Source organism: Rhipicephalus microplus, chromosome 8, assembly GCF_043290135.1.
Source record: "Rhipicephalus microplus isolate Deutch F79 chromosome 8, USDA_Rmic, whole genome shotgun sequence".
NCBI lineage: Eukaryota > Metazoa > Arthropoda > Arachnida > Ixodida > Ixodidae > Rhipicephalus > Rhipicephalus microplus.
Window position 1 is genome coordinate 87895451 of NC_134707.1, and position 24627 is coordinate 87920077.

General features: G+C 45.7%; 1 protein-coding gene across 1 annotated transcript in view; it reads left to right on the forward strand.

Annotated features, from left to right (window-relative positions):
• The window catches only part of LOC119163875 (WD repeat-containing and planar cell polarity effector protein fritz), a 77498-nt gene that overhangs the window by 5333 nt on the left and 47538 nt on the right, over positions 1-24627 (forward strand). The window contains exons 8-14 of the mRNA XM_037415950.2: positions 14701-14900; positions 16926-17026; positions 18034-18096; positions 18222-18321; positions 19539-19575; positions 19651-19721; positions 23135-23185. Coding sequence (XP_037271847.1) covers positions 14701-14900; positions 16926-17026; positions 18034-18096; positions 18222-18321; positions 19539-19575; positions 19651-19721; positions 23135-23185 — 623 coding nt within the window. The remainder of the gene's footprint in view (positions 1-14700; positions 14901-16925; positions 17027-18033; positions 18097-18221; positions 18322-19538; positions 19576-19650; positions 19722-23134; positions 23186-24627) is intronic.

A 24627-nucleotide genomic window follows, 5' to 3' on the forward strand; every position in this document is an offset into this window, starting at 1 on the left:
GAACTTCTGGAGGGGTGGAAGAGTCAGAATGTGACCATTGTACAAAGAATCGTCATCAGAAGAGACAACAAGGTAACACCAACAAAACACCTAATACTCACGTTCGCTTCCAGTAATTTGCCAGAAAGTATTCAAACAGGGTACACGAAGACATCGATCAGTCGTTGTTTTAAATGCCAGAGGTATGGCCACGGCTCACAAAGCTGTCGTAGTCACCAAACTTGTGCACAATGTGGAGTGTCAGGCCACAATTCTGACAACTGCGAAGAACCATCACACTGTGTGAACTGTGGCGGAAATCATTCCGCATACTCACGGTCTTGTTCATTTTGGAAAAAAGAAAAAAAAATCATCACATTGAAAATTAAAGAAAATATCACATTCAAAGAAGCAAGACGAAGAGTGTCGCTATTTTACGGCGCAACATATGCTGATGCAGTGTGTCAGGGGGCAACGCTGCACCAGCCCTCGCCACTCCTCCGGCCAGTGCAGAGCGAGCCATTGGCTGTGGCGCCTGCCCCCAAGGCGGCAGTAGTTCAGTCTACTCCGCCTCCAAGCAAATTGAGGCCGGAGACTCCAGGGTCCTCTAGTCTCAAGGCCTCACCTCACCAGGTGAGGCCTAAAATCCGAACCACCAGCTCGCATGTGCGAGCATCCAGTGCCTCTGAGGAGGCAATGGATACAACGGTGCCCTTGGTGCCGAAAGAGCAGCGCGGCTCCTTGGAGCGCGCCAAGAAAAATAGAAAAACAATAACAGGGCCGGACGACCGTCCTGCCACCTGAATTAACAAGCTCACTCTAACACAAGATACCCTCTGTACACACAGCAGCATCTCTATTAATATGCAGACAGAAATATTACAGTGGAACATCCGAGGCCTTTTTCGAAACCTCGATGACTTACAAGAACTCCTCGATGAACACAATCCTGGAGGGCTGTGTGTACAAGAGACACTCTTAAAACGAACAAACACAAACTTTTTACGTAACTACGTAATCTTCCGAAAGGATAGAGATGACGCCATGCCACCATCCGGTGGTGTAGCGGTTATAGTTTTAGTCAAGGTATTGCATTGTGGGAATTGAGGCTGGCCCGCTGCCTTTGCGCGGGCTTTCCCGCCTTTTCTGCCATTCTCATGTCTCGACATGTCTGCCCTCCTTTGCTGTCTGCCGCGCTGGGAAGGGCGGAGTGACGTTTAACTCCCTCACCCGGTAGCGGATGTTGACTGTGGCGCCGCGCGGGGAGCCTCCCGAGAGGTTTTCGCGCGCTGCGTCGGGAGCGGTGAGTACAGTCCGGGACTTCAAACGGTGAGCCACGCATTTCTTTTCCGTCCGTCGAGTCCCGTCGCTCGGGGCTCGTCGGACTTCGCTGACGGCGCCTCGCGCCCGATGCGAACGCTCACCTTTTGTTGCCCCGCTGCGTACTCACGGCCGAAGGGCAGTACGGTGTCCTAGTGCGTGGCCGAGCTACGCCGACCCGTCTCCCTTCGAAGCCAACGCGAGCGCCTTTGCCCTCGCTCGAGCAACCGGGCCCCCTTTGTCCCGGTGTCTCCGTGGATTACCTTACCGCGGAGACGTGCTCGTGGCACCCTGTGTAGTACTTTGTGCCCGTGGCGTGGATAAGCCTACTTGCTTTCCCGCCGCGCCTTTTTGCAACGGGCTGTACTGCGTTTAGTGTTGCCACAATAAAGTGTTGCGACTTTGAGCAGTATCGTGTTTCCCGCCACGGCGACAGTTAACGCGTGCCCTGCGGCTCGCTAAGACCGGACCCACGCTGGTGGCCGTACTCCTTCGGGATACGTGTACACCACAGCATGTACACAATTACCCCTTCAAACTTCCCTCAAGGCGGTGGCTGTCCGAGCAGTTATTCTAAACAAACTTGTCACTGTCTGCTCTTTGTACATACCTCCGCACCACCGTCTTGAAAAACTTCAATCCCAGTGATGATGGATGGTAGCGCAGACAACGAACACGGACAAGAGAAGGCACATAGACACAACACTTGTCCGTGTTCGTTGTCTGCGCTACCATCCATCATCATGCAACCATACCAACAAGCCCAAATCGCCACCCTCATTGACTTCAATCCCAGTCTTTAATAGACGAACTACCTGAACCTTATCTGGTCTTTGGGGACCTGAACGCACATAATGGTCTGTGGGGTGACTCTCGCTGTGATGCACGAGGTCGTCTCATTGAACAATTCCTCCTTTCATCGGGTGCTTGTCTGTTGAATAGGAAAGAGGCAACATACTATAACCTTGCCAACAAAACTTACTCTTCCATAGACCTCAGTATCGCATCTCCTTCACTTGTACCATTACTTCAGTGGAAAGTCATAAATAATCCATACGGAAGTGACCATTTTCCTTTAGTTTTGAGTACACCAATAATATATGAATGTCCTCCACATGTTCCCAAATGGCTGGTAAACAAAGCCGACTGGGAACAATTTTAAAAGATTACTCACTTAAGTTGGACTGACATATGCGGATTAGGCATAGATGAAGCTGTGCAGTACTTCACGGCTTTTCTTACTGGCGCAGCAGCCAAGTGCATTCCACAAACATCTGGACTGCCTGGCAAACGACACGTCTTGTGGTGGAACACTGAGTGTCAGAATGCGCGAAAGGAACAGAACAGGGCATGGAGGTTGCTGCGGAACTCGCCGACAGCGGAAAACATTGAGAGCTTCAAGAAAATAAAATCTCGAGGCAGGATAACGCGTCGGCAGGCCAGAAGAGAAAGCTGGCACAAGTTTTTATTAGGGATAAATTCATATACACAAGAGGCTAAAGTCTGGAACATGGTTCGTAGGGTAGCAGGAAAACAAGTGCACTCACTCCCACTCGTAAACACACAGGGTGACAGCCTGGAAGATCAGGCGAACTTACTCGGTGCACACTACGAGCGAGTGTCTGGCTCGTCACACTATACTGAAGCTTTCCAAATATATAAAGCAAGGATAGAAAAGCAGAAACTAGAATACAAGTGCACAAATCACGAGGCATGCAACCAACCTTTCAACTTAGCTGAACTACAAACATCACTAAACTCTTGCAGTAATTCTGCCCCAGGCTACGACCGTGTCACGTATGAAATGTTGAAAAACCTGCCGCTCAAAACGCGAAAAACTTTACTCTCTCTATACAATGCTATCTGGCTTTCTGGCACCATTCCTGCTTCCTGGAAAGAGGCTATTGTTATCACTATTTTGAAACAGGGCAAGGACCCTTCCTCAGTTTCAAGTTATAGGCCCATTGCACTAACCAACTGCCTTTGTAAATTTTTTGAAAAAATGATAAACCGCCGACTTTTACATTGCCTTGAAACACACAATCTGCTTGACCAGTTCCAGTGTGGGTTTCGAGAGGGTATATCCACCACCGACCATCTGGTGCGTATCGAGGCACAGATCCAAGACGCTTTCGTCTACAAACAATACTTCCTTTCGGTGTTTCTCGATATCGAGAAGGCTTACGACACAACATGACGTTTTGGCATATTAAGAGACTTGTCTGACCTGGGTGTGCGTGGTAGAATGCTTTCCATAATCGAGAGTTACTTGTCCAATCGGAAATTCCGTGTCCGTGTGGGCAGTATTCTCTCCCAAACATTTGTGCAAGAAACGGGAGTACCGCTAGGTGGTGTACTTATTTGTACACTTTTTATTATCAAAATGAATTCCTTGAACCTGTCCATCCCCCGCAACATGTTCTATTCTACATAAGTCGATGACGTCCAGCTTGGCTTTAAGTCATGCAACCTGGCAATGTGTGAGCGGCAGGTTCAGTTAGGTTAAACAAGGTCTCCAAATGGGCAGAGGAAAACGGATTCCGGCTGAACCCAGAAAAAAGCACGTGTGTCTTGTTCTCCCAAAAGAGAGGCGTGCACTCAAAACCTGACATTGAACTGAACGGTCAACGTCTGTCTGTCAATGCGGAGCATAAATTCTTAGGCTTAATCTTGGACAACAAGTTGACCTTCGTACCACACATCAAGTATTTAAAAACAAAATGTTTAAAAGCCATGAATGTCATAAAAGTGTTGTCACGTACTACGTGGGGTAGTGACAAGCAACGTCTCATGAACCTGTATAGAAGCCTCATTCGCACCCGCTTAGATTATGGGGCCGTTGTTTATCAGTCTGCGACTCAAAGTGCTTTGAAGATGCTGGATCCCGTGCACCATTTGGGCATCCGCCTTTTTATGGGTGCTTTTCGCATCAGCCCTGTAGAAAGCCTTTTTGTTGAGTCAAATGAATGGTCGCTTCGTCTACAAAGAACTTGCATATTGCCGCGCGTATGTGCCAGTGGTGAGGACAACGAAGCAGCGCGAGTGTCCTTGGCCGAGGGCAAAAGACGAAGAAGTCGTTGCAGTCTGTTTCCTGCGATCGATAAATCGTATTTGTTTGAGGTGCTCTCGCCAATCTCGCGTCGTCACACTGGTGGAGGCGCGGGGTACGTCTTTATGCTTGGCACCTCTTCGCGGACCCGACATTCGAGCCCGGAATCACTACCACCCGTCGACACACCAGTTCACCGTTCCAGCCGCCGTCTGCGAGGCCTAGCTCCCGAGCTCAATCCCTTGCCAGAAACTGCCAGAAATCGCTTGCCTCTTTCAACCACCATGGCCACTGCAGCTACATCGCACATGACACTTCAGAATCCCATGATTCCTGACTGCTTTCATGGTGAGACCTATGAAGATGCACAAGACTGGCTGGACAAGTTTGAACGCTGCGCGAAGTACAACCAGTGGGCCACCCCAGAAGACAAGCTCGCGAATGTGTACTTCTACCTGAAAGACAGCGCCCAGACGTGGTACATCAACAGGGAAAGACTCATGGCTACGTGGGACGACTTCCGCAACCAGCTGATCGACACCTTTAGTAGTCTTGACAGAAAGGAGAATGCGCAACGTCTCTTGGAAGCTCGAATTCAAAAACTAAATGAGAGCGTCGCTATGTTCGCCGAGGACATGACCCGTCTTTTCGGCAGGGCGGATCCCGAGATGCCGGAAGACAGGAAGCTGCGGTATCTAATGCGAGGCGTGAAGGAGCAACTGTTTGCTGGGCTTGTGAGAAATCCGCCAACAACAGTAGCTGAGTTCACGAAAGAAGCCACAGCTATTGAACGGGCCCTACAGCAACGGTACCGCCAGCAGAACCCGGTCAACGTTCGAGCGAGTAGCCCTGTTACGACTGCGGCGAGCCTCTGGGACGACAGGCCTCTGCAGGAAGTCATCCGGGAGATCTTGAGGGAGGAGCTTCGGCAGCTTGGTTTTTTCCAGCAACTGAACCGACGCCGGCATTGTCTTTTGTTGCTGATGTTGTACGGGAAGAGGTCCGCCAGGTTCTCTCTTCATCCGGCTGTAATGGTGTGCGACGACATTTTACTTATGCTGATGCAGTCCGACGCCCCGTTGTCGCACCTTCAGCACCGCAGACTCCAATGACTGGACCACTACCAACCCTGCAAACACAGCCGCTGTCACCGCCGACGACTTTCCCAACCGCACCAATCTCGCCGACAAGACGAATGCCATTTAGCCAAAATGTGAAGCTCACAATGTGGTTCAATAGTGAGTCCCCATTTACCTACCAGCGTCGGAAAACCGATTTGTGGCGTACCGCTGACCGTCGACCGGTATGCTTTCATTGTGGCGAAGCCGGGCACGTTTACAGAGTTTGCCGTTATCGCGACGCTCAGTACTGGATATTTCCTCGCTATCATGATTACGCTATGTACGATGATCGATGCACGAACAATCACACTCCTATGAACACACCGCCGCAGAATCCAATGAGGCCCGGGTCACGTTCTCCATCTCCTGCGCGGGACAGTTCACATAGTCCTCGCAGTTTTGCCGACGTCACCAGGGGCAGGTCCCCTAGCCCGCGACGGGGAAACTAGACGCAGCGACCTCGGGGGGGTGGGGTTGCCATTAATCAAACTTCCGAACAGCTCCCATTGCAGACATATAACAGCTCGAAGCCACCGATGCCGAAGACGACGACAGCAACGACTAATCCGACGAATGGAACAACTGCCGACGTAACCGACGTTATCACCGCTGGCCTCGTTGTTCACGTTGACGGCCACCAAGTGACGGCTCTTGTGGACACCGGCTCCCACTTTTCTATAATAAGCCTGCAGCTAGCCGACAGACTAAGGAAAGTCAAGATGCCATGGCATTGACCCAATATAAGAACTGCAGGAGGTCAGTGGATGACACCGGTTGGAAAGTGCACGGCCCGACTCTTCATCGCTGGTTCCACCTTTGTCGCCACCCTCGTCATTCTTCACGAGTGCTGTAAACAGCTCATATTGGGAATGGATTTCTTGCGCGAATACGGGGCTGTGATTGACATCCGTGACAGAAGCGTAACGTTCACTGTAAGCTCGGAGACTGCTACAGATGAGGAACACCAGCCACCTCGCTTCCGTATTGCCGATGACGACGTCATACTGCCGCCACGAAGTTGTTCCCTCATATCCGTGCACTGTGGCAAGTTACAAAACGGTACTGGCATTGCTGAACACATTAAGGAGCTCGCATTCACTAGCGGCATTTCTATTGCCAGGGCTGTCATCACTGTTATTGACGGATGCGCTCCAGCAGAGAACGCCAACACAAATTCCAGCAGAGAACGCCAACACATAGTTAAAGGCACGGCTATTGCCTATTTTGACGAACTCTCGCAAACAGAAGATTGTCATTTAGTGGAGAAAGCAGTAGCGTCTACTATCACTACACTGACACCTGTCGACGTTGGTCCAATGTTATCTCCCATAGAGCGAGACCGCCTTCTCACGCTGATCAACAAGTTCCACGGCTGCTTCTTATCCACATCAAGAGTTGGTCAAACGGCACTGACAAAACACCGCATCATCACGGATCCCGACGCCAGACCCATCCGGCAAAATCCTTATCGAGTCGCCCCAAAGGAGCGTGAGGCAATTCAAAAACAGGTGAAAACCATGCTAGAAGATGGTGCTATTCGGCCATCTAACAGTCTTTGGGCATCACCTGTAGTACTCATCAAAAAGAAGGACGGTAGCTTGCGTTTCTGCATCGACTACCGTAAGCTTAATCAGATCACAAAGAAGGACATCTACCCTCTGCAGCGTATTGATGATTCATTGGATAGACTACGAAACGCATGCTACTTTTCGTCTATGGACTTAAAAAGCGGCTACTGACAAATTGGAGTGGATGAGAAAGATCGTGAGAAGACCGCCTTTGTTACGCCCGATGGACTTTATGAATTTCAGGTTCTTCCTTTCGGTTTGTGTTCGGCGCCAGCAACATTCCAGCATCTCATGGACACGGTTCTGTCAGGACTCAAGTGGCAAACCTGCTTGGTGTACTTCGACGACGTGATTGTCTTTTCGGCGACTTTCTCGAGGAACACTTACGAAGGCTCGAAGCAGTTTTTCAAGCAATACGCTTGGCCGGTCTTACTCTAAGACCAGAAAAGTGCCACTTCGACTTCCACGAACTTCAATTCCTCGGTCACGTCGTGAGCAGCCAAGGGATCCGACGTGACCCGGATAAAATTGCCGCCGTGGCAAACTTCCCGACGTCATCAGACAAAAAATCAGTGCGACGTTTTTTAGTACTTTGTGCCTATTACCGGCGGTTTATTGCTAATTTTTCGCACATCGCATGGCCATTGACACAGCTTACTTGGGAAGATACCCCCTTCAGATGGGGTGAAGACCAACAGCAGGCATTTCACGAGCTTCGTCAGCGAATGCAAACACCCCCCGTGCTGGCCCACTTCGATGAAGACGCGCCAACAATACTTCATACAGACGCTAGTAATGTGGGTCTTGGAGCAGTGCTCGTACAGTCGAAGGACAACAACGAAAACGTGATCGCCTACGCCAGCAGGACGCTGTCCCGAGCTGAAGCTAATTACACTACGACGGAAAAAGAATGTCTTTTACACTACGACGGAAAAAGAATGGGCCGCCCATTCACTGTTATCAGCGATCACCACTCTCTCTGTTGGTTAGTCAACTTGAAAGATCCATCTGGCCGCCTTGCACGACGGAGTCTTCGGCTCCAAGAATTTGACTTCACTGTTGCCTACAAGTCGGGAAAACGACACACCGATGCCAACTGTCTTTCTCGGTCTCCTGTTGAGACGGCATCCCCGGACAACGTTGATGACGATACGGCCTTTCTCGGAATTGTGGACACTGCCGCCTTTTCTCAACAGTAGCGTGGCGATGCTGAGCTGCTACCACTTATAGATTACCTACAAAGGCGAACGAATAGCGTTCCGAAGTTATTTGCGAGAGGGCTGCCGTCGTACTGCTTGTGAAATGACGTTCTTTATAAGAGGAACTTTTCACCCACCGACATCAGCTACTTGCTCGTCGTTCCTTCTTCGCTTCGCCGTCTTGCCGAAGTTGTCAAAACTTAAGTGCAGGCATGTCTAGATTGCCAGCGCCGCAAGCCACCATCCATCAAACCAGCTGGCCTGCTGCAGCCTGTCCGAGTGCCGGCAACACCGTTTGCACAAATTAGCATTGATTTTCTGGGCCCCTTCCCAAAGTCTGCCACTGGAAACAGGTGGATAATCGTCGCCACGGATTACCTGACCCGATACGCGGAGACAGGCGCTCTGCCACGGGCAACAACAGCTGAAGCGGCGCAATTTTTCATCGAAGCCATCATCTTAGGACACGGTGCTCCCGCAATAGTCATCACCGACAGAGGTACTGCGTTCATGGCCGAGCTTTTGGACACCATTTTCCGACTAAGTGGTACAGCTCACAGGAAGACAACGACGTATCATCCCCAGACCAACGGGCTCACCAAACGCCTCAACAAGACCCTGGCTGACATGATAAGCATGTACGTAGATGTAGAGCACAAGAACTGGGACATCATTTTGCCCTACGTCACGTTCGCGTACAACACAGCTCGTCAGAAGACCACTCGGAAGACACCTTTTAGTCTTCTTTACGAACGCAAGGTTACGACAACGTTAGGCACAATGCTCCCTCATGAAAATGATGGCAATGAGACAGATGCCAAAAAGTTTACCCAGCTAGCAGAAGAAGCCAGACAGCTTGCCAGGTTGCGAATCACCAAACAGCAAGACGACGATGCCAAGTATTACAACCTCCGGCACAGACCCGTCATACACAACGTGGACGACAAAGTATGGGTCTGGACACCTATTCATCAGCGTGGGCTCTCCAAAAAGCTGTTGCGAAGATACTTCGGACCCTACAAGGTTCTGTGACGCATCAGTGACGTCAAACTACGAGGTTGTTTTGGACGGCGTGCAGTGTTGAAAGCGGCGCAGACATTCACCAGAAATTGTCCACGTGCTTCGCATGAAGCCTTACTTTCAGTGACTAACTGTGCAGTTTAGGTTTCGCCTTGCTTCTCAAACGTTTAACATCGGGACGATGTTTTTTTTTAAAGGAGAAATAATGCCGCGCGTATGTGCCAGTGGTGAGGACAACGAAGCAGCGCGAGTGTCCTTAGCTGAGGGCAAAAGACGAAGAAGTCGTTGCAGTCTGTTTCCTGCGATCGATAAATCGTATTTGTTTGAGGCGCTTTGTGTGCTCGTCAATCTCGCGTCGTCACAATATCCTTTGTATATTTTCTTAAGGTGAAAGCAGACAAGAAGCACCCCTCATACTCTACTATTAATGATTTGTCGAGCTCCATTCGGTTTCAAAACAGGCCTTCGGTGAGGCAGCCCTTCTCAGTTCGCCTGAAGGGTCTAGCTGAGGAAACTGGAGTGTCACTTGAACACAGTTTAATGGCTCCGGTAGTATACCCGCCACCGTGGCAGTGGCAGATTATAGACTGCGATGTGTCTTTTCTAGAAGTTACAAAACATGCACCTATTGCCCATATTCGAAACTACTTCCTGTAACTTCAACACAAATACACACGTCCTGAGTTCTTCACAGATGCCTCCAAGACTAACTCCTCTGTGTCCTACGCTGCTGTTGGCCCATCCTTTTCGGATGCTGGCCCTCTACATCCACGCACAAGTATCTTCACAGCGGAAGCTTACGCGATACTGGTGGCAGCTAAACACATCAAACAATTACAAATACAAAAAGCAGTAATTTATACAGACTCCCTCAGTGTGGTTACGGCTCTGCACAATCTTAAAAAACAAAAAAAACCCTGTCCTCATCTCACTTTACTCTATTTTATGCACACTCTACACACTCAACAGACATGTTGTTGTGTGCTGGGTGCCAGGGCACCGTGAGATTCAAGGCAACATGATGGCGGATCAGCTTGCTGCATCCGCCCACGAAAGCACCGCCATTACACCGACATCAATCCTGGCCCTTGATCTTAAGCCGTCTCTCAAACGAAAGGTCAGGGACTACTGGTAGAGCAAGTGGGATAGACACACACAAAACAAGCTACACGTTATCAAGCCACACCTTGGCCATTGGCCACCAGTATCAAAATCACGTCTAACAGAGGTAACAATAACAAGGCTCAGGATAGGACACACATACACGACACACTCATATCTTTTGTCCGGTGGCGATCCACCATTGTGTGACAGATGTGGTGAGGCATTAACAGCTCTACGTTTTAATCCAGTGTAAACAATTAGACACTCTAAGAAGACAACACTTTCCGTTACCCTACCAACAACATATACCATTACACCCTGCAATGTTAGTCGGTAGGGAACCACTTTTCACCCATAAATCATTGCTAGCTTTTTTAAGAAATGTCGGTTTTTTACCATGTAATATACCCAGGCATTGCGTAGCGTGACCTCTCAAGAGAGGTTGCTGCTGCAGTGGCTACATTGAGAAGCACTTGCCTCTCGGCCCTTGGACACAAGGGCGCTGATGAGGCATTTGTGCTAGTGCCAAATAGTTTTACAATTGCTTTTATTATCGAAACTTTTTGTCACCCATCTTTACTATCCATATCACGTTTTACCCGCGTTAGCGCGAGGAATTTTAAAGCCCCTATACAGCCACGCACCATATCATTGTCCACATATTTAGTCACTGAAATGGCGCTTTTTGGCCACCAATTGGCCCTTGTGCCATTAAGCCCTACACATCAACTTTCAACTCGTGCGCCGCTACCACCGACTCGTGAGCCACTGCCAAGTGATAGTCTGCTGGAGGAAACGTGACCAAAGAATAGTGGCGGCTATGACATCGTCATAACTTGCTGCAGCGTTGTCACGTGAGGGAAGCAGAAATCCCCAAGGGTCTCCCTTGAGGGTGTCAATAGCACGATGAAGTTGATTGCTCATGCAAACTTCAAAATTAATTTAAAGTACCTTCAGCGCTCTATTCACTGTTTATATCTGGCAGATCATACAAGCATGTTGATGGGAATCGATCTTGCAGGCTATCTCAGCTGCAAAATTTCGTGTCAATACCCCTTTAACGAAATTCGAATAGAAGTTTATTCTTTCTCTACATGCTTCTGTAAACTTTATTTCGACATAGCGAAATCGGATATAATGAATGATCGGTTATAACGAAGTAAATGAAGGATTGGTCTGTCATAGATTCAGTGCTGCAAATATATGTTCATAAAAAATTTTCGGGTGTAACGAAGTATTTTCGTGCTAGGTGCAACATTGTTATAATGAAGTTTCAGTATACTGCCTCTGCTCCTGTAATGCATCTGTGTACTGTATGTATGCCAATGTATACTTTGGCCGATTGATACTAATGCCTTATCAGCAAAAGCGCATCACATTCTGTAGCAGGGAAGCCAGAGACTTGACATAAAAAGATTCTGTAACTTTTGTCGAGCCAAAGCGGTCAAATTATGAAAACAAATTAAAATTTGTGAAGTTGGACTTGCAAAGCAGTGTTTGGTGTCTTGGTGCGAAATCGGAAAAAAAATAAAAGGTTCGTTCGATTCACCTGCCCCATTTAAACTCATTCACGAAGTGCTGCACCTTGCCATTTTTGTCGGCAATGGAGCAATGGTGACCTCCGAACGAGGCCATTCATTTGAAATGGTTTGGGAGAGGTGCTGCGCCGGTTCACGATCTTCCAGCTCCCCCCTGTGCTGGCAGTGATGGCTTGATGCAGTTGTCCATGTGCGCACTAGAAGCTGTGCAGACGACACAGCAGTCAGACGTAGGCGCCGCACCTCATTTGCTAAATGTGGTGTGTTTTGCCGAGTTGTTCATGCCTCAAAATTGTCCACATGTGCAGTTTGCCAACAGTCAGTTTTAGGTTATAAAAATAATAATGATATCTGCAGTTTAACGACCCAAAATCACGATATGATTGAAAGGTGCTGTAGCGGAGGGCTCCGGAAATTTCGACCACCTGCAGTTCTTAAACGTCCACCTAAATTTAAGTACACGGGCCCCAAACATTTCTGCCTGAATTATTCAGCTGCCGCAGCTGAGATTCGACCCTGCGGCCTTCGGGTCAGCAGTCTAGCAGCATCACCACTAGACCATCGTGGCGGGGGTTGTCGATGATTGGTGGGCGGCATAAATTAAGCGAACAAAAACAAGACTTGCGCCATGTCGGCACCTCATCATTTGTTTCTGGTGTTGCACTATGCCTGCATCGCTGAAATTATGCACCTCAGTGAATTGGTGGCTATGGCACTTGGAGCCTGACCCAAAGGTTGCGGGTTCGGTCTCAGCTGCAGCGTTTGCATTTCAGTAGAGACGAAATTTTAGAAGCCCATGTACTGTATGGCGTCCCTCATCACACCATGGTTTTGGCATGTAACACTACAGATATTATTATTATTATTATTATTATTATTATTATTATTATTATTATTATTATTATTATTATTATTATGCATCACTGAACTTGTACAGCTCAGTTTCTGAATATCTCCTGCACAGCTGTGAAATGGCTTGATTGGTGCAAGCGAAACAAGTGAGCCTAAAATACTTACCTTAATTTCCCTTCTCATAGCGGAGCTATGGTGTTGCCGGAAAGTTAGTGATCCTAGAGATTTCAAAGAATAATGTAATAGACTAAACTGGTTTAACATCCAGTTACAGTGCCTTTTTAACATTCAGCCACAGAATATAGGTTATCTCCCCTCGACATTTATACTGTCAACGGACACATTTATTTGTGTCCGTGTTTCCATGCCCTGTCTTTTTCAATGAATCTCTCCTCTTTTTACCACCGAAAGAGGTTATGGCCCTGAGGCTGCCAGGACTGAAATTCACTCGCTGCCGTTGGTTGATCTGGTGCTCGGGACACGCAGGGCTTGAAGGCAGACAAAAGGGCAGACGCTCTAGCTTGCGCATTTTGTAACTAAGCAGACAATCCTTCTATTTCGTTGATTGTACCAACTCTACCTGTGGAGATTCCTTCACATGACAAAAAAAAAAGTGTGGGACACCTCACAGATCCCTCAATAGGAAAGAGGCCGCCGACCTTCTTAAAATTGTGGGGTCTCCATGTGGGAAGCACCACGCTCTTGGAGCAAACGGATTCAGTAGACACGGTTGGAACGAACCAAAACAACAGATGTTTATTTAACTGCCTTTAGAACAACTATATCGTCAGCCGAATAGTTATAATATCAAATGGGACCAATACGCTCAACAATCTCACACAACACTCAACAATATGACAAACACAAGGTGGTGTCGCCAACCGCTGACTCACCACAAGGGCCCCCAGCAGACGGCTTGCGGTGCTGTGCACTGGGGTCCCATCATGAGAGATAACCGTTTGTGCCAACTGCCACCCGTCAAAGAGGACCGCTCATATCTCGAGCGCCGCCACCGAAGCCTGCCATCAGGCATCACTGCCGGCGCTATGCGCTAATCATGAGGATGATGATGTTGATAAAAAAGGCTCACGAGCACTACGCCCCCTTCTGCACAGTAGTTGTCAACCCAAAACGCGGCCTATTCGTGAAACACATGCGCCGTGAGGCTCAAACAACTTTACAGGGGGTGTTAGCACCTTTACATCATTCAGATGTACGTATGTCCGTATCTACTCCAATTACGCTCAATACATTTTGCACCATACATGGTCATCTGTCCTTGGTGCGACAGTTGGCCGACTCTCTACCACATGTAGTGGGGATGTGGTTCTAAACCAAATGACCAAGCCACTATCCTCAGCAAACCTGCAACATCTAGTACGGAGCAGTGTGAGGCACAACTCACCAGCTCAGACCTTGGAGTGCAGCTCGTGCTCTTGGATCAACTTTCGTTGCTGGCTAAGGCCTATGAAGCTCTGGACATAGGATTTTAGTTATAGGAGGTCCAAGGTCCCCTTTCCCTTTCACTTGAATAAAGTTTCACTCTGCTCTTTCGTTGGCCTGCCCTCTGGATGTCGAATGGTGACGTTTGGCAGTACACTCGTACCTTGATATAACGAACCTGGATATAACAAAATACCGGTTATAATGAAGTAAATGAAGAACAGTCTTGCAATTGGTGAATCGTTAGGAATATATCCTTACAATGAATTTTTTAATATAACAAACTTATTTAGTGTAAGATTCAAATTTGTTATAACAAAGTTTGGGTGTACTATTCAAACGGCTGTTTCAGTCATTGCCAATTGTGGGCTTGGGCTTCCGATTCTGGGCAGCAGCATTTTAGCCTTGACGTAGGTGGATAGCAAGCACAGTCCTATGTTAATAAGGACAGTATGCATTTTGCATGAAGGATATTGTGCAGTGGCCTGAAGCCCATTTTGTTTTCAGCTATTCTGGAAAACCACAGCCTGCTGATTTCGTATTACGAGCCCAAGATGACTTACGCCTGTTTCGGGAAGCCGCTGATCGGGACAGACAGCGTGCGCAAGCTGTCCTCCGTCGACGCCAAACTTGTCACGTTTGACATCCTGGGATTGCCGGGACGGCGTCTCGAACGAAAGTTGAGCCTCAATTCACTGAAAGACTGGGTAAGGCGAATTTCTGGGGGTGTTGGGAAAAGGAGGCATGGGTAGGGAATGAGAGTAAAACCCCGAAAACGCCACTTACTGCAAAACGATGCTTGGTAAGCAAGAAAACGCGCAAAAAGAAAATGCGGGTGGAGACGTCATTGTCTGATTACCGCAGCCCCAAGCGCAGCGACGTCTTGGATTTCTAAGGCATCTACTTGGTCCTACGTAGCTTCTATTCGATACAAATAGAGTACATTGTCATCTAACGCACCAAGTTTCCGAGAATCTCATCGAGTCACTGTCGCAAAAAATATGAAAAATGTATTTGAAAATTTTGACGTCGTGCATGGAGATACTGGCGCAAAATTTAAAAATGAAACTTCATCTTTTATTTTCTCACTAATGATGAACTTGTGATAGTGGGACATGTGGCTCTAGAGTTCTCTGAGTGAAGTTTGTCAACATAAAGCGAGCCATTGTTTCTCCTTAGTTTTCCTTTAATGAGTACTCACACCACTTAGTAGTGCCAGGTCAGGGTGCACGTCTCATGATTATAAAGAACTGAGGGGTGACCGGTGACACCGGGAATCAAACCCAGTATCTCCTGCATTCGGGGCACATGCTCCACTATAACCCTTGCCAGTGACCAGTGCATACTTAAAATGCAATTGTGAGAAAGATTTGATGGTAATGTGTTGATCTCTGTTTTTTTTTTTTTTCTGAAAATAATCCTATGGAGAACTATTACAGATTTTTTTTATTCTAAATCGGGTCTGTATATTTTTGTATAAGAATACAGTGGACTCTCAGTAAACGGAAATCTGATTAATGGAACTGCTGCTAGAAGGGAACAACTGCCTCTGATATGATTGGTTTCATCCCTGCATAGCGCACCCCAGTTCATCTCTTGGTAAATGGAACTCCTGTTAAACTGAACACATTTTCTCGGTTTCAGGTTCCTTTTAATGAAAGTCCACTGTAATTAACTTTCAGGTTCCAAATACTTAGGTAACTTATTATTGATCACATGCATCATCAGAAAGCAAAAGTTTTAGTTTGGGTGTTGTTTCTGGTGTGCGGCTTGTTGAGCGTTGTTTTGTCATGGGGTTGTGATAGTAAGTTAGATTTCAATCAGACTGTTAATGGTGAAACTATTCATTGGGAAAACTTGTACCACAAAAATCAAGTAACTTTCACTGTACAAGCGATTAGCATTCACAAGATAGGAATATTGACTAGCGCAGTCGTTGATTGTCGAATAATCTGATGGTCAGCAAAAAATGTTTCCCTTTATGCATGAGTGATATTTCTGGTGCTCTCATAACTCATCTGCTCACGTCGTGCATGTAATCCTATTCTAACAGTTTGTAAATATTGCAAAATTTCTCTAAACATTACAGCATGGCGCATGGGGCACACAAAAAGTAACATGTGGCATATGATGTGCCTCCATAGTTGGTGTACACTCAAACCTCATTATGACAAAGTTGCATCTTAGAAGACAGTAAATGTATTGTGTCCGAAAATTTATTATTAAGGTCATTCCTAACACTTTATTTATTGCAAGACTTTTTCATTTGCTTCGTTATAACTGATATTTTGTTATATCCTTATTCACTATATTGAGGTTTGAGTGTGTACAGTTTTACATGTTGCTGTTGTAAAGGTTATAGCTGGGGCAAGTGAGCAGGTAGATTCATTATGAAACGAAAAGTGTAGTGATTCACAGAGCTCTAAGTCGTTAAGTGAAAATGGTCTTACAACGTAGAAGTGTTTTGTGTTGAAACATGCAAATACGGGGAAAGCTGCACCTTCGTGCCAACTAAGCCCACCTATGTGCAGTAAAGCCCATCTTTGCGATAAAGTTCCTCTAAAGCTTGGCTTCTCTTGCGCAGACTCGTCATTTGGTTTCACATGGTACGATCGATAGCTCGCACTAAAGATAATGTACTATATCTTTCGAACGTGTTGTGCGATTTTTTCAGCTCTTTTAGTAGAATAAATGCATGCTGTGCTAGATGGCTTGGTGCTTGTCATGTGCAGGTGTTGAACTGGTGGTCGGTAGGTGACGGGGAGGTGTGGCCCTGGATGCCGTCGACATCCAATCGGGAAAGATCGAACATGGTTGTCTATGCGTTGAATGGGTGAGCAATTGTTTAATAGTGCACACTCAGTGTCTTCTCATTAATATGCATTCTGTTGGGGTGACTAGAATTGGTGTAGACGAAAGTCGTTTTGATCAAGCGCTGATAGGATGCTTACAATAGTGGTCCGACTCAAACTTTTCAAAAATTTATGGTAATCATTGTCAAGGAATTTCTTAAATCCCTGTCAATTTATTTATTTATTTATTAAAGTTTAGGTAGGCCACTAGATGTAAATTGTTTTATTTTTATTGCCATTTTTATGTGGTACTAGACAGTGAAAACTTTCTCACTGGATTTTATTGAGATGCTCAATACTATACAATAAAAAAAAAACAAATATGCCATGTTAGTATGTTATTCGTAACAGGCTTATTATATATGGCCATGGTAGGCATCAGACTGCTCAGCTGGACTATTTGAAATAGGTGTACACTAAATGCTTGAGAAATGGCAGATTTGAATGGGCTAATCTGCTGCTTTAAAAAAAATGTAGTTTTAAGGTAATACAGGCTAGAACTAAAATGAGGTGCACCACAAGGGAAAAACTTCAAATTAATTTTCACCACCATAGTTTCCCTAATGTGCTCCTAAATATAGTGTACATACACATTTTGCATTTTGTCCCCATTTAACTGCATCTGCTGTTGCTGGAATCGAACCCACAACCTCTATTATGCAAACCCGACTTCATACCTACAGGACTGTGGTGGATGCCTTTTCTTGCGCTGTTTAAGTTTGTTATCGCGGCCCAAACTTTTCTAATTTATTTCTTGGCCTGAGCTTTAAGAAAAAATCTTTTCTAAAAAAATTTTTGTTGAGGATGACTAGTGTTGAGGATGACTGGTGTTTTGTTGAGGATGACTGGAATAGCACATGTCCATGATCCTTATTACTCGGTCCCCATCTACCAGAGTGAACCAATATACTGTCGGCCGCAGTTTTATAATGGAGGTTTTGAATATTGCTGCAAGCACGGTTTGATGAATCAATTCGCTCACTTTCAGACCCAACATTGAGTTGCTCACCTATGGAAGAATAGACAAGGTTCCAGTTTTGGTGTCTTTCAGGTGAGCTCTCAATACCTCACTCTTGCAGCATGAGCAACTTCAGAAAGCTTCAACTTCGCAGTGTTTGTACAAAGTTGCAAGTTCAATTGTGATTTCATGTATTCTGTTTTGTTCTCTCTAATCAGTCAGTACCAGTCGAACAAACTCCTGATTGTCGAAGAGGATGCTTCTCGTGGTGGCAGCGTCGCCGTTGACGTCTGTGTGTACGAGCTTGGCAGAGGAAAGGTGAGCCACCAATTACTAATCATGTAGCTCGTTGAAAACAAGACAGGCATAACGATGCATTAGCCTTGGTTGCATTTGTTCTGAATACTTTGCGTTACAGTAGGGTTATGCTTCAAAAACAGTGGCACCGATTCTAGCACATTCCTGTCACTCGGCAGTAATCGTCATCTATATTACATGCCATATCTTGACGTTACATGCCCAGTTCTTCCAGGTCACAAACATTCATGATCGGTCTATTTGTGACTTTTCATGACTCAGAAATACTGGAAGGATAAGAAACAGTCATGAAACGCTATGAAGGCGATATGGCACTCGAAAAGTAGCAACCGCACAATTTATAATAAAGGCAGCACAAGCAGGCAGAACGATGATTATCTTTGGCTACAAAGAGATGTCTCCAAATGTTGCAGCTATTTTTAAAATAAGACTTCAATGATTGATTGATTGATATGTAGGGTTTAACGTTCCAAAACCACCATATGATTATGAGAGACGCCGTAGTGGAGGACTCCGGAAAATTCGACCACCTGGGGTTCTTTAACGTCCACCCAAGTCTGAGCACACAGGCCTACAGCATTTTCACCTCCCATCGAAAATGCCGTCGCCGTAGCCGGGATTCGATCCCGCGCTTGAAGTAAGGCTTCAGAGGAAATGGCTCGATGCAGAGCTGACAAACTTTTGACCAGCTTAACTTAAATGTGCCAGGGAAACGGACAGAGACTACACTGTACCAACTTTCATATTTCACGCATATGCATACACACATGTGGAGGCGTTTGTGCATAAAACTGAAAACAAATACTCGGCATCGGCACTTCATATCAGCTACGAACAGCAAGACCACTATGCAAGCGGAAGTCACCTGCAGGAGTATCCACAATCAACAATGTCGAATTGCTTAAATTGCAATTAGTCACATCATGCACAGTTTGTCCGAGTTTCAAAGAATGCATCTTTTGCTTCTTCACTGAACTGTTGAGCCCACTGACATAACAATAATGTGGGTACCGTAGAAATTTTTCATTTGTATTTCATTGCCAAACTTGTTATGTCAGAACAGTGTTATGTTGAAATGATGGTGGTGCCAGCATCATATGGTAGTCAAATTTCCCAATATCTGAGCTGTGGCCAGATGTCTATTTTTGTATGTTTTACTCATTCTTTTCGCACATTTATTTCCTTGTTCATTTGTTTGCTGGTACCGTGTCTTTCAGTTCGAAAGGGTTTCCATGATATCGATCTCTTTACAAGGTAAGCTAACTCTCTCATCTTCAAAAACGTAGCAAACAAGCATTGATGCCTGATGACTGTTTTTTTTTTTCATAGGTCGTGTGGTGACGTCACAATGGAATAATGCAGAAGACAAGCTTGTGCTACTGTGTGATGACGCATCCTTGGTGAGTGCATATAGTCGTACCTTATCACAAATATTCATAAAATTTAATTGTAATGCGAATAACTACAGAAACCTTAGAGCTCTTTCTCCATGTCACATCACTGTTGTGGAATAGATGCTTGTCAGTTCAACAAAGGAGCCTTATAATAAGTTAAGATTATGCAGTGTGAAATGAATTTAATTATTGTCAATATACATTTAAGGCCTGATTTTTCAACTTCCTGGTAACTATTAAATTGTCTAAGAAGTCAGGTGAGCCAAAATATTACGTACTTAGCAAAACGTTATATCGAGCTAAGTAGTTGGTAGTCCATAAGTAGATCATACCGTGAGTAACGAAATTAAAAATTAGATACACTCAGTCTGATTTTTAACGCAATAGCATTAAAGAGCTCGTTTCGCTCATATCTTGGCGTCGGTGTTGTTAGTTGTGAGCGACAAACCAGTATAGCCTGTGACCGGAAAATCAAGGAAGATGCAAATAAAATAAATTGTAAAAACCTTCGGCTGAAGTGAGAAGTGAATCCAAGCTTTCTGTGTGGCAGAGAGATGAGCTGCCACAGAACTGCACTGTTTCTTGAAACTGCTTTGGAAAAAAACATGTGAATGTCACGTAGTGGTAGGAGTCTTCTTAATGCGTGTAATACGTGGCAGAAGTGTATAATCATGCGATGCATTGCAATGTGAGTTGGGCTGCGAGGGGGTGTTTCAAAGGCCCACCCATTACAAAGTGCTCAGACAGTAGACTCTCGGAAACTGAAGGGACCAGGAAAATGTTTCGTGTAGCAAGAGTTCAGTTTACTCAGAGATGAGCAGGGGCGTGGAATTCGGGCATGAAACCAATTTTGCTAGAAGCAGCTGGTTCTTTTAACAGGTTTCCATTTACTGAGAGTGTGCACTGTATGTGAAAGGGTACTGACACAAAAATTTCGCGGCCAAGATAGCCTGCCGGGTCGATTCCCGTCCCCGACGTCACCACTCTGCCGTCAATAAAACAAGTTATGGCGATGTCATAGCCGCCATTTTTTTTGCCACGTTTGTTCACGCAGTCTATACTTTTCAGCGACTGGTCCAGAGTGTGTGGCCGTGGCGCACACTTTGAAAGTTTTGTGTTTGGCGACAATGCAGTCCTGTTGCCCATATGAAAGAAATTCTTGATGCCGACCGTGTGGAAGTGTGTCACAGATCTGTGTGCTGACGCGATCGAGAACTGCACACACTAGGTGGCGATAGTTGCACCTGGCGGCTTCTTGTTTTAGATGCGAAGCATCTAATACTCGAGGCTTGTAGTGCGGCGCCGTCCGCAAGCTTCCTCCTTCTTCCACCATCTGTGCATCCCTTCCTCCTCTACACACCGCGCGCGCTTCACTCCTCCACCATCTGTGCACCATTCCTCCTCTACACACCGCGTGCTCTTCTCCTCTTCACGAACATTCGCTAGCTGTATAATGTAGCGCGCATGCGCCGTCACGCTTCGAGAACATCGGCAGCTGACGCGCGCGCATGCGCCGTCGCGCTTCGAGAACATCGGCAGCTGACGCGCGCGCATGCGCCGTTGCGCTTCTCCCCCTTCTCGAACATTCGACAGCTGACAGTGCATGCGCCGTCGCGCTGTATATATACTCAAGGTCGGCGCTCGCTCGCTCAGTTGCCGCTCGTCGGTTGGTTTGTACGGCGCGTCGACATCCAAGGTCGCGATGAAATGAATTCCAACGAATCCACAAACACAATGATCGACGTCCCTTCGACCAGCGCCGCCCTTTCGCATACGTGTGTACGTGTTCACTCATTTAACACCCCCTCCTACAACCACGTTAACCAATTTAGCCATCGACCCAAGTAAGTCGCAATTTAACACACCATTTCACAACCACGTTAACCAATTTAGCCATCGACCCAAGTAAGTCGCACTTTAACACCCCGTTAACCAATTATATGCTCCGCATCCTCCTCAGTGTTCCCCCGAGGGAAGCTGCGGGCAATTTTTTATTTGGAGCTCTCTCAAAGCGGAACTGGAACTGTTCGATAATGAGAGGTCTGTAATTATTTATCTGTCACATGCTGCAGCAAACGATGTGCCGTGTTATGGCTAACAGGCACCCTGCAGCAGAAAAATGAGGCCAGAGTTTGTGTCAGTATTCTCTCTAATCCTCATCAGCAGCAGCAAATGCAACAACTAAGTGGGCAGCTGCGTAGGGTCGCGTGTTACCTACGAATGCATAGTGGGCCCTTTGCTGATTCACTAAAAGAAGTATTATGGAGAGTGGGTGCTGTGCAGATGTACTTGCAGTAGGCTTTGTAAAATAGTTCGAAGCTGCCGATGGTGTGCGTCGTTTTACATTTCTTTACGGCATGGTTGAGGTGTGCACTGAGAATGGAAACCAGGCCAGCGATCGAGAGGGCAGTGCATGTGGGGCCCTATTTCAGCTTCAGCCGCAGTTTTGGAAAGCGTGCATGCAACATCAGGTCTTCAACAAGCAGCACCTTGGCAGCACGTGCGTGCACGTGCGACTGTGCTCCACTGTGCAATGACTGTGAGGTCCTCTCAAGATATCGCAATTGGATTGAGCGCTAAAACGCTGAAGCATTCCAGGTCAAGAAAGAAGGGAACACATGTGTCAGCGAGCCCTCAATCAAGCTTTAAGAAAAGAGAGATAGTGTTTTTGTCGAGTTAAATGTGGTATCTTAACTCATGACAGTTAAGTGTTGCAGTGTCATCGTTTTGACCATGTGACAGTTATTGTCTTTTATTTATTTGCTTTTAATTTGCATTTTTATTATATATATTTCTCCTTGCCATTGCACAGTTGTTCGTCTGCGTTTTTGTTGTTTGTTCCTTAGATTTAGTCCTGTTATCGTGCCGTTTCTTCGCAGGTGGTGGATTTTTATTCTCTTTTTTTATAGTGTGGCAATTTTTACTGATTTTGGTGCAAAGCATGCAAAATAAAACACTCTGTTCGTTCCCATGATTATAGGGGGATACAGCTCAAGCTTAATGTAAATATGGCATTCGTGATTTTGCTATGCAACAAATGCAAAGAAATGATTTATCCTAAAAAAATCAAAAGAACACTAATCACAAGAAATTAAAGAAAAATATGTTTAGTTTTCCTATGACAGGGGCTTTGTTCACAACCTGGGAATGTGATCAATGCACTCACATTGAAGCTGAAATGTTTTCTTCTTGTTCTTTTGGTGTCCATTTTTTTTGCTTGCTTTCTATGATGTTACTTCCTTACGATACAGGCTTCCATGAAATTTTCGACGTCATGTCTTACTCATCCAGCATGACATGTCCTAAATTGCTGCTTCTTTTACTCTTGTTATATACACATTTGTCTCGCTTTCCTGGAAAGTTTCTGCTAAAAGAATGTCCTTGTTTATTGAAGGCAATCTTTAAACTTGCCTCCCCAGGTTCTCTACGATGCTGTGCGACAGACCACACACTTCACCACGACTTCTTTCGTAAGCCCCGACCTATTGTACCCTTGTTCTTGTCATGCCTACTGTTTCATTAGACTTTATTGTGAACACGCTTTCTGTTGTGAACACGCTTTCTGATGCCTTTAAAATCAAGCAAGAAAGAATCTCGGAATGCCCTGGTTGCTTATTAACACTATGGTTCATCCACGTTTTCATTTGCTATTTACACTCAAGCCTCATTATACCAAAGTTCATCTTACACAAAAATAAGTTTGTTATATCTGAAAAATTATTATAAAGGTTTATTCTTAACACTATATCTACTGCAAGACTATATATATTAATTCTTCACTATAACCAGTATTTTGTTATGTCTGGGTTCAATATATCAAGGTTTGAGTGTATTAAATGACCTTAAGTACTGCTACCCAGCTTAAAGCTGCATTACGTTACTTTAGAGTTGTTGCTAATTCATATTAAATTTGATTGAAGTATTGTAATGGGAAACTTACATCATATACACTTGAAACTCAATATGATATCATTAGATAATGCAAAAAGGGATTTCTCGTTACTCAGAAAACTGAAATGGTGATGTAACCACATTTAAATTCTGCCATAGTATTGTTTTCATGAACAGCCTATGCCTACATGTCGGAGCTTGCGATGGTGACCAAGGCACACTGTGTGCTAGCGATGCATGCCAAAAGACGGTCACGTCAAGCTGTGACAGGCTGCCAATGCATGATGACACAGAGAACGAAGGCAGCGATTGTTTGAGCAGTCCGAGCGAGAAAATTTCTTCCAAGAGAGACGATTAGTACTATCTGTCACAGATACCATGTAATCACAAAAGCAAGCACCGCCCACTCTAGCACGTTCTGGAAAGCCGGAGCTGTACTGACTACCGAGTCAGTTATTCCACACATGGACACAGCGTACAGCGCCGTCAAAGTAAAGGTGGGGGTGATAGCTGTGGTGCCTAAATGTTTTAACGTGATAGCATTAGGGCGTGTGCTTGAAGAAAAACCTGTCTCAGTCAAAATAGAAAGGAATAATTGCCTTGTCAGTCGGTTATTTCAGGAAAAAAGCTTCATTAAATCAAGTTTGATGGCCAAATTAGTTCGTTGATTGGGACTGATGAGAACACTGAACCCTATGGATATTTGCCAGGGAAAGGAAATTTCTTTAGTAAAATGGCAATTTTATAAAATTGAGTTTTGTTTGATTGATTTTTAACTGTATGTTATGAAATATACCCACAAAGCCCAGCTCATATAGTATCTGGTGTAATGAAAAGCTCCATGCAGGCAACGCTGGTGTCCAAGGTGTGCAGAACAGTAGATTCTCATTAAACGGAACCTGGAGGGACCACGAAAATATGTGCCGTTTAACAGGTTTTCCGTTTACTGGGAGATGGACAAGGGTGCAGAATACAAGAACAAAACCAATCTTCCCGGAAGCACCTGTTCCCTTTAAACAGT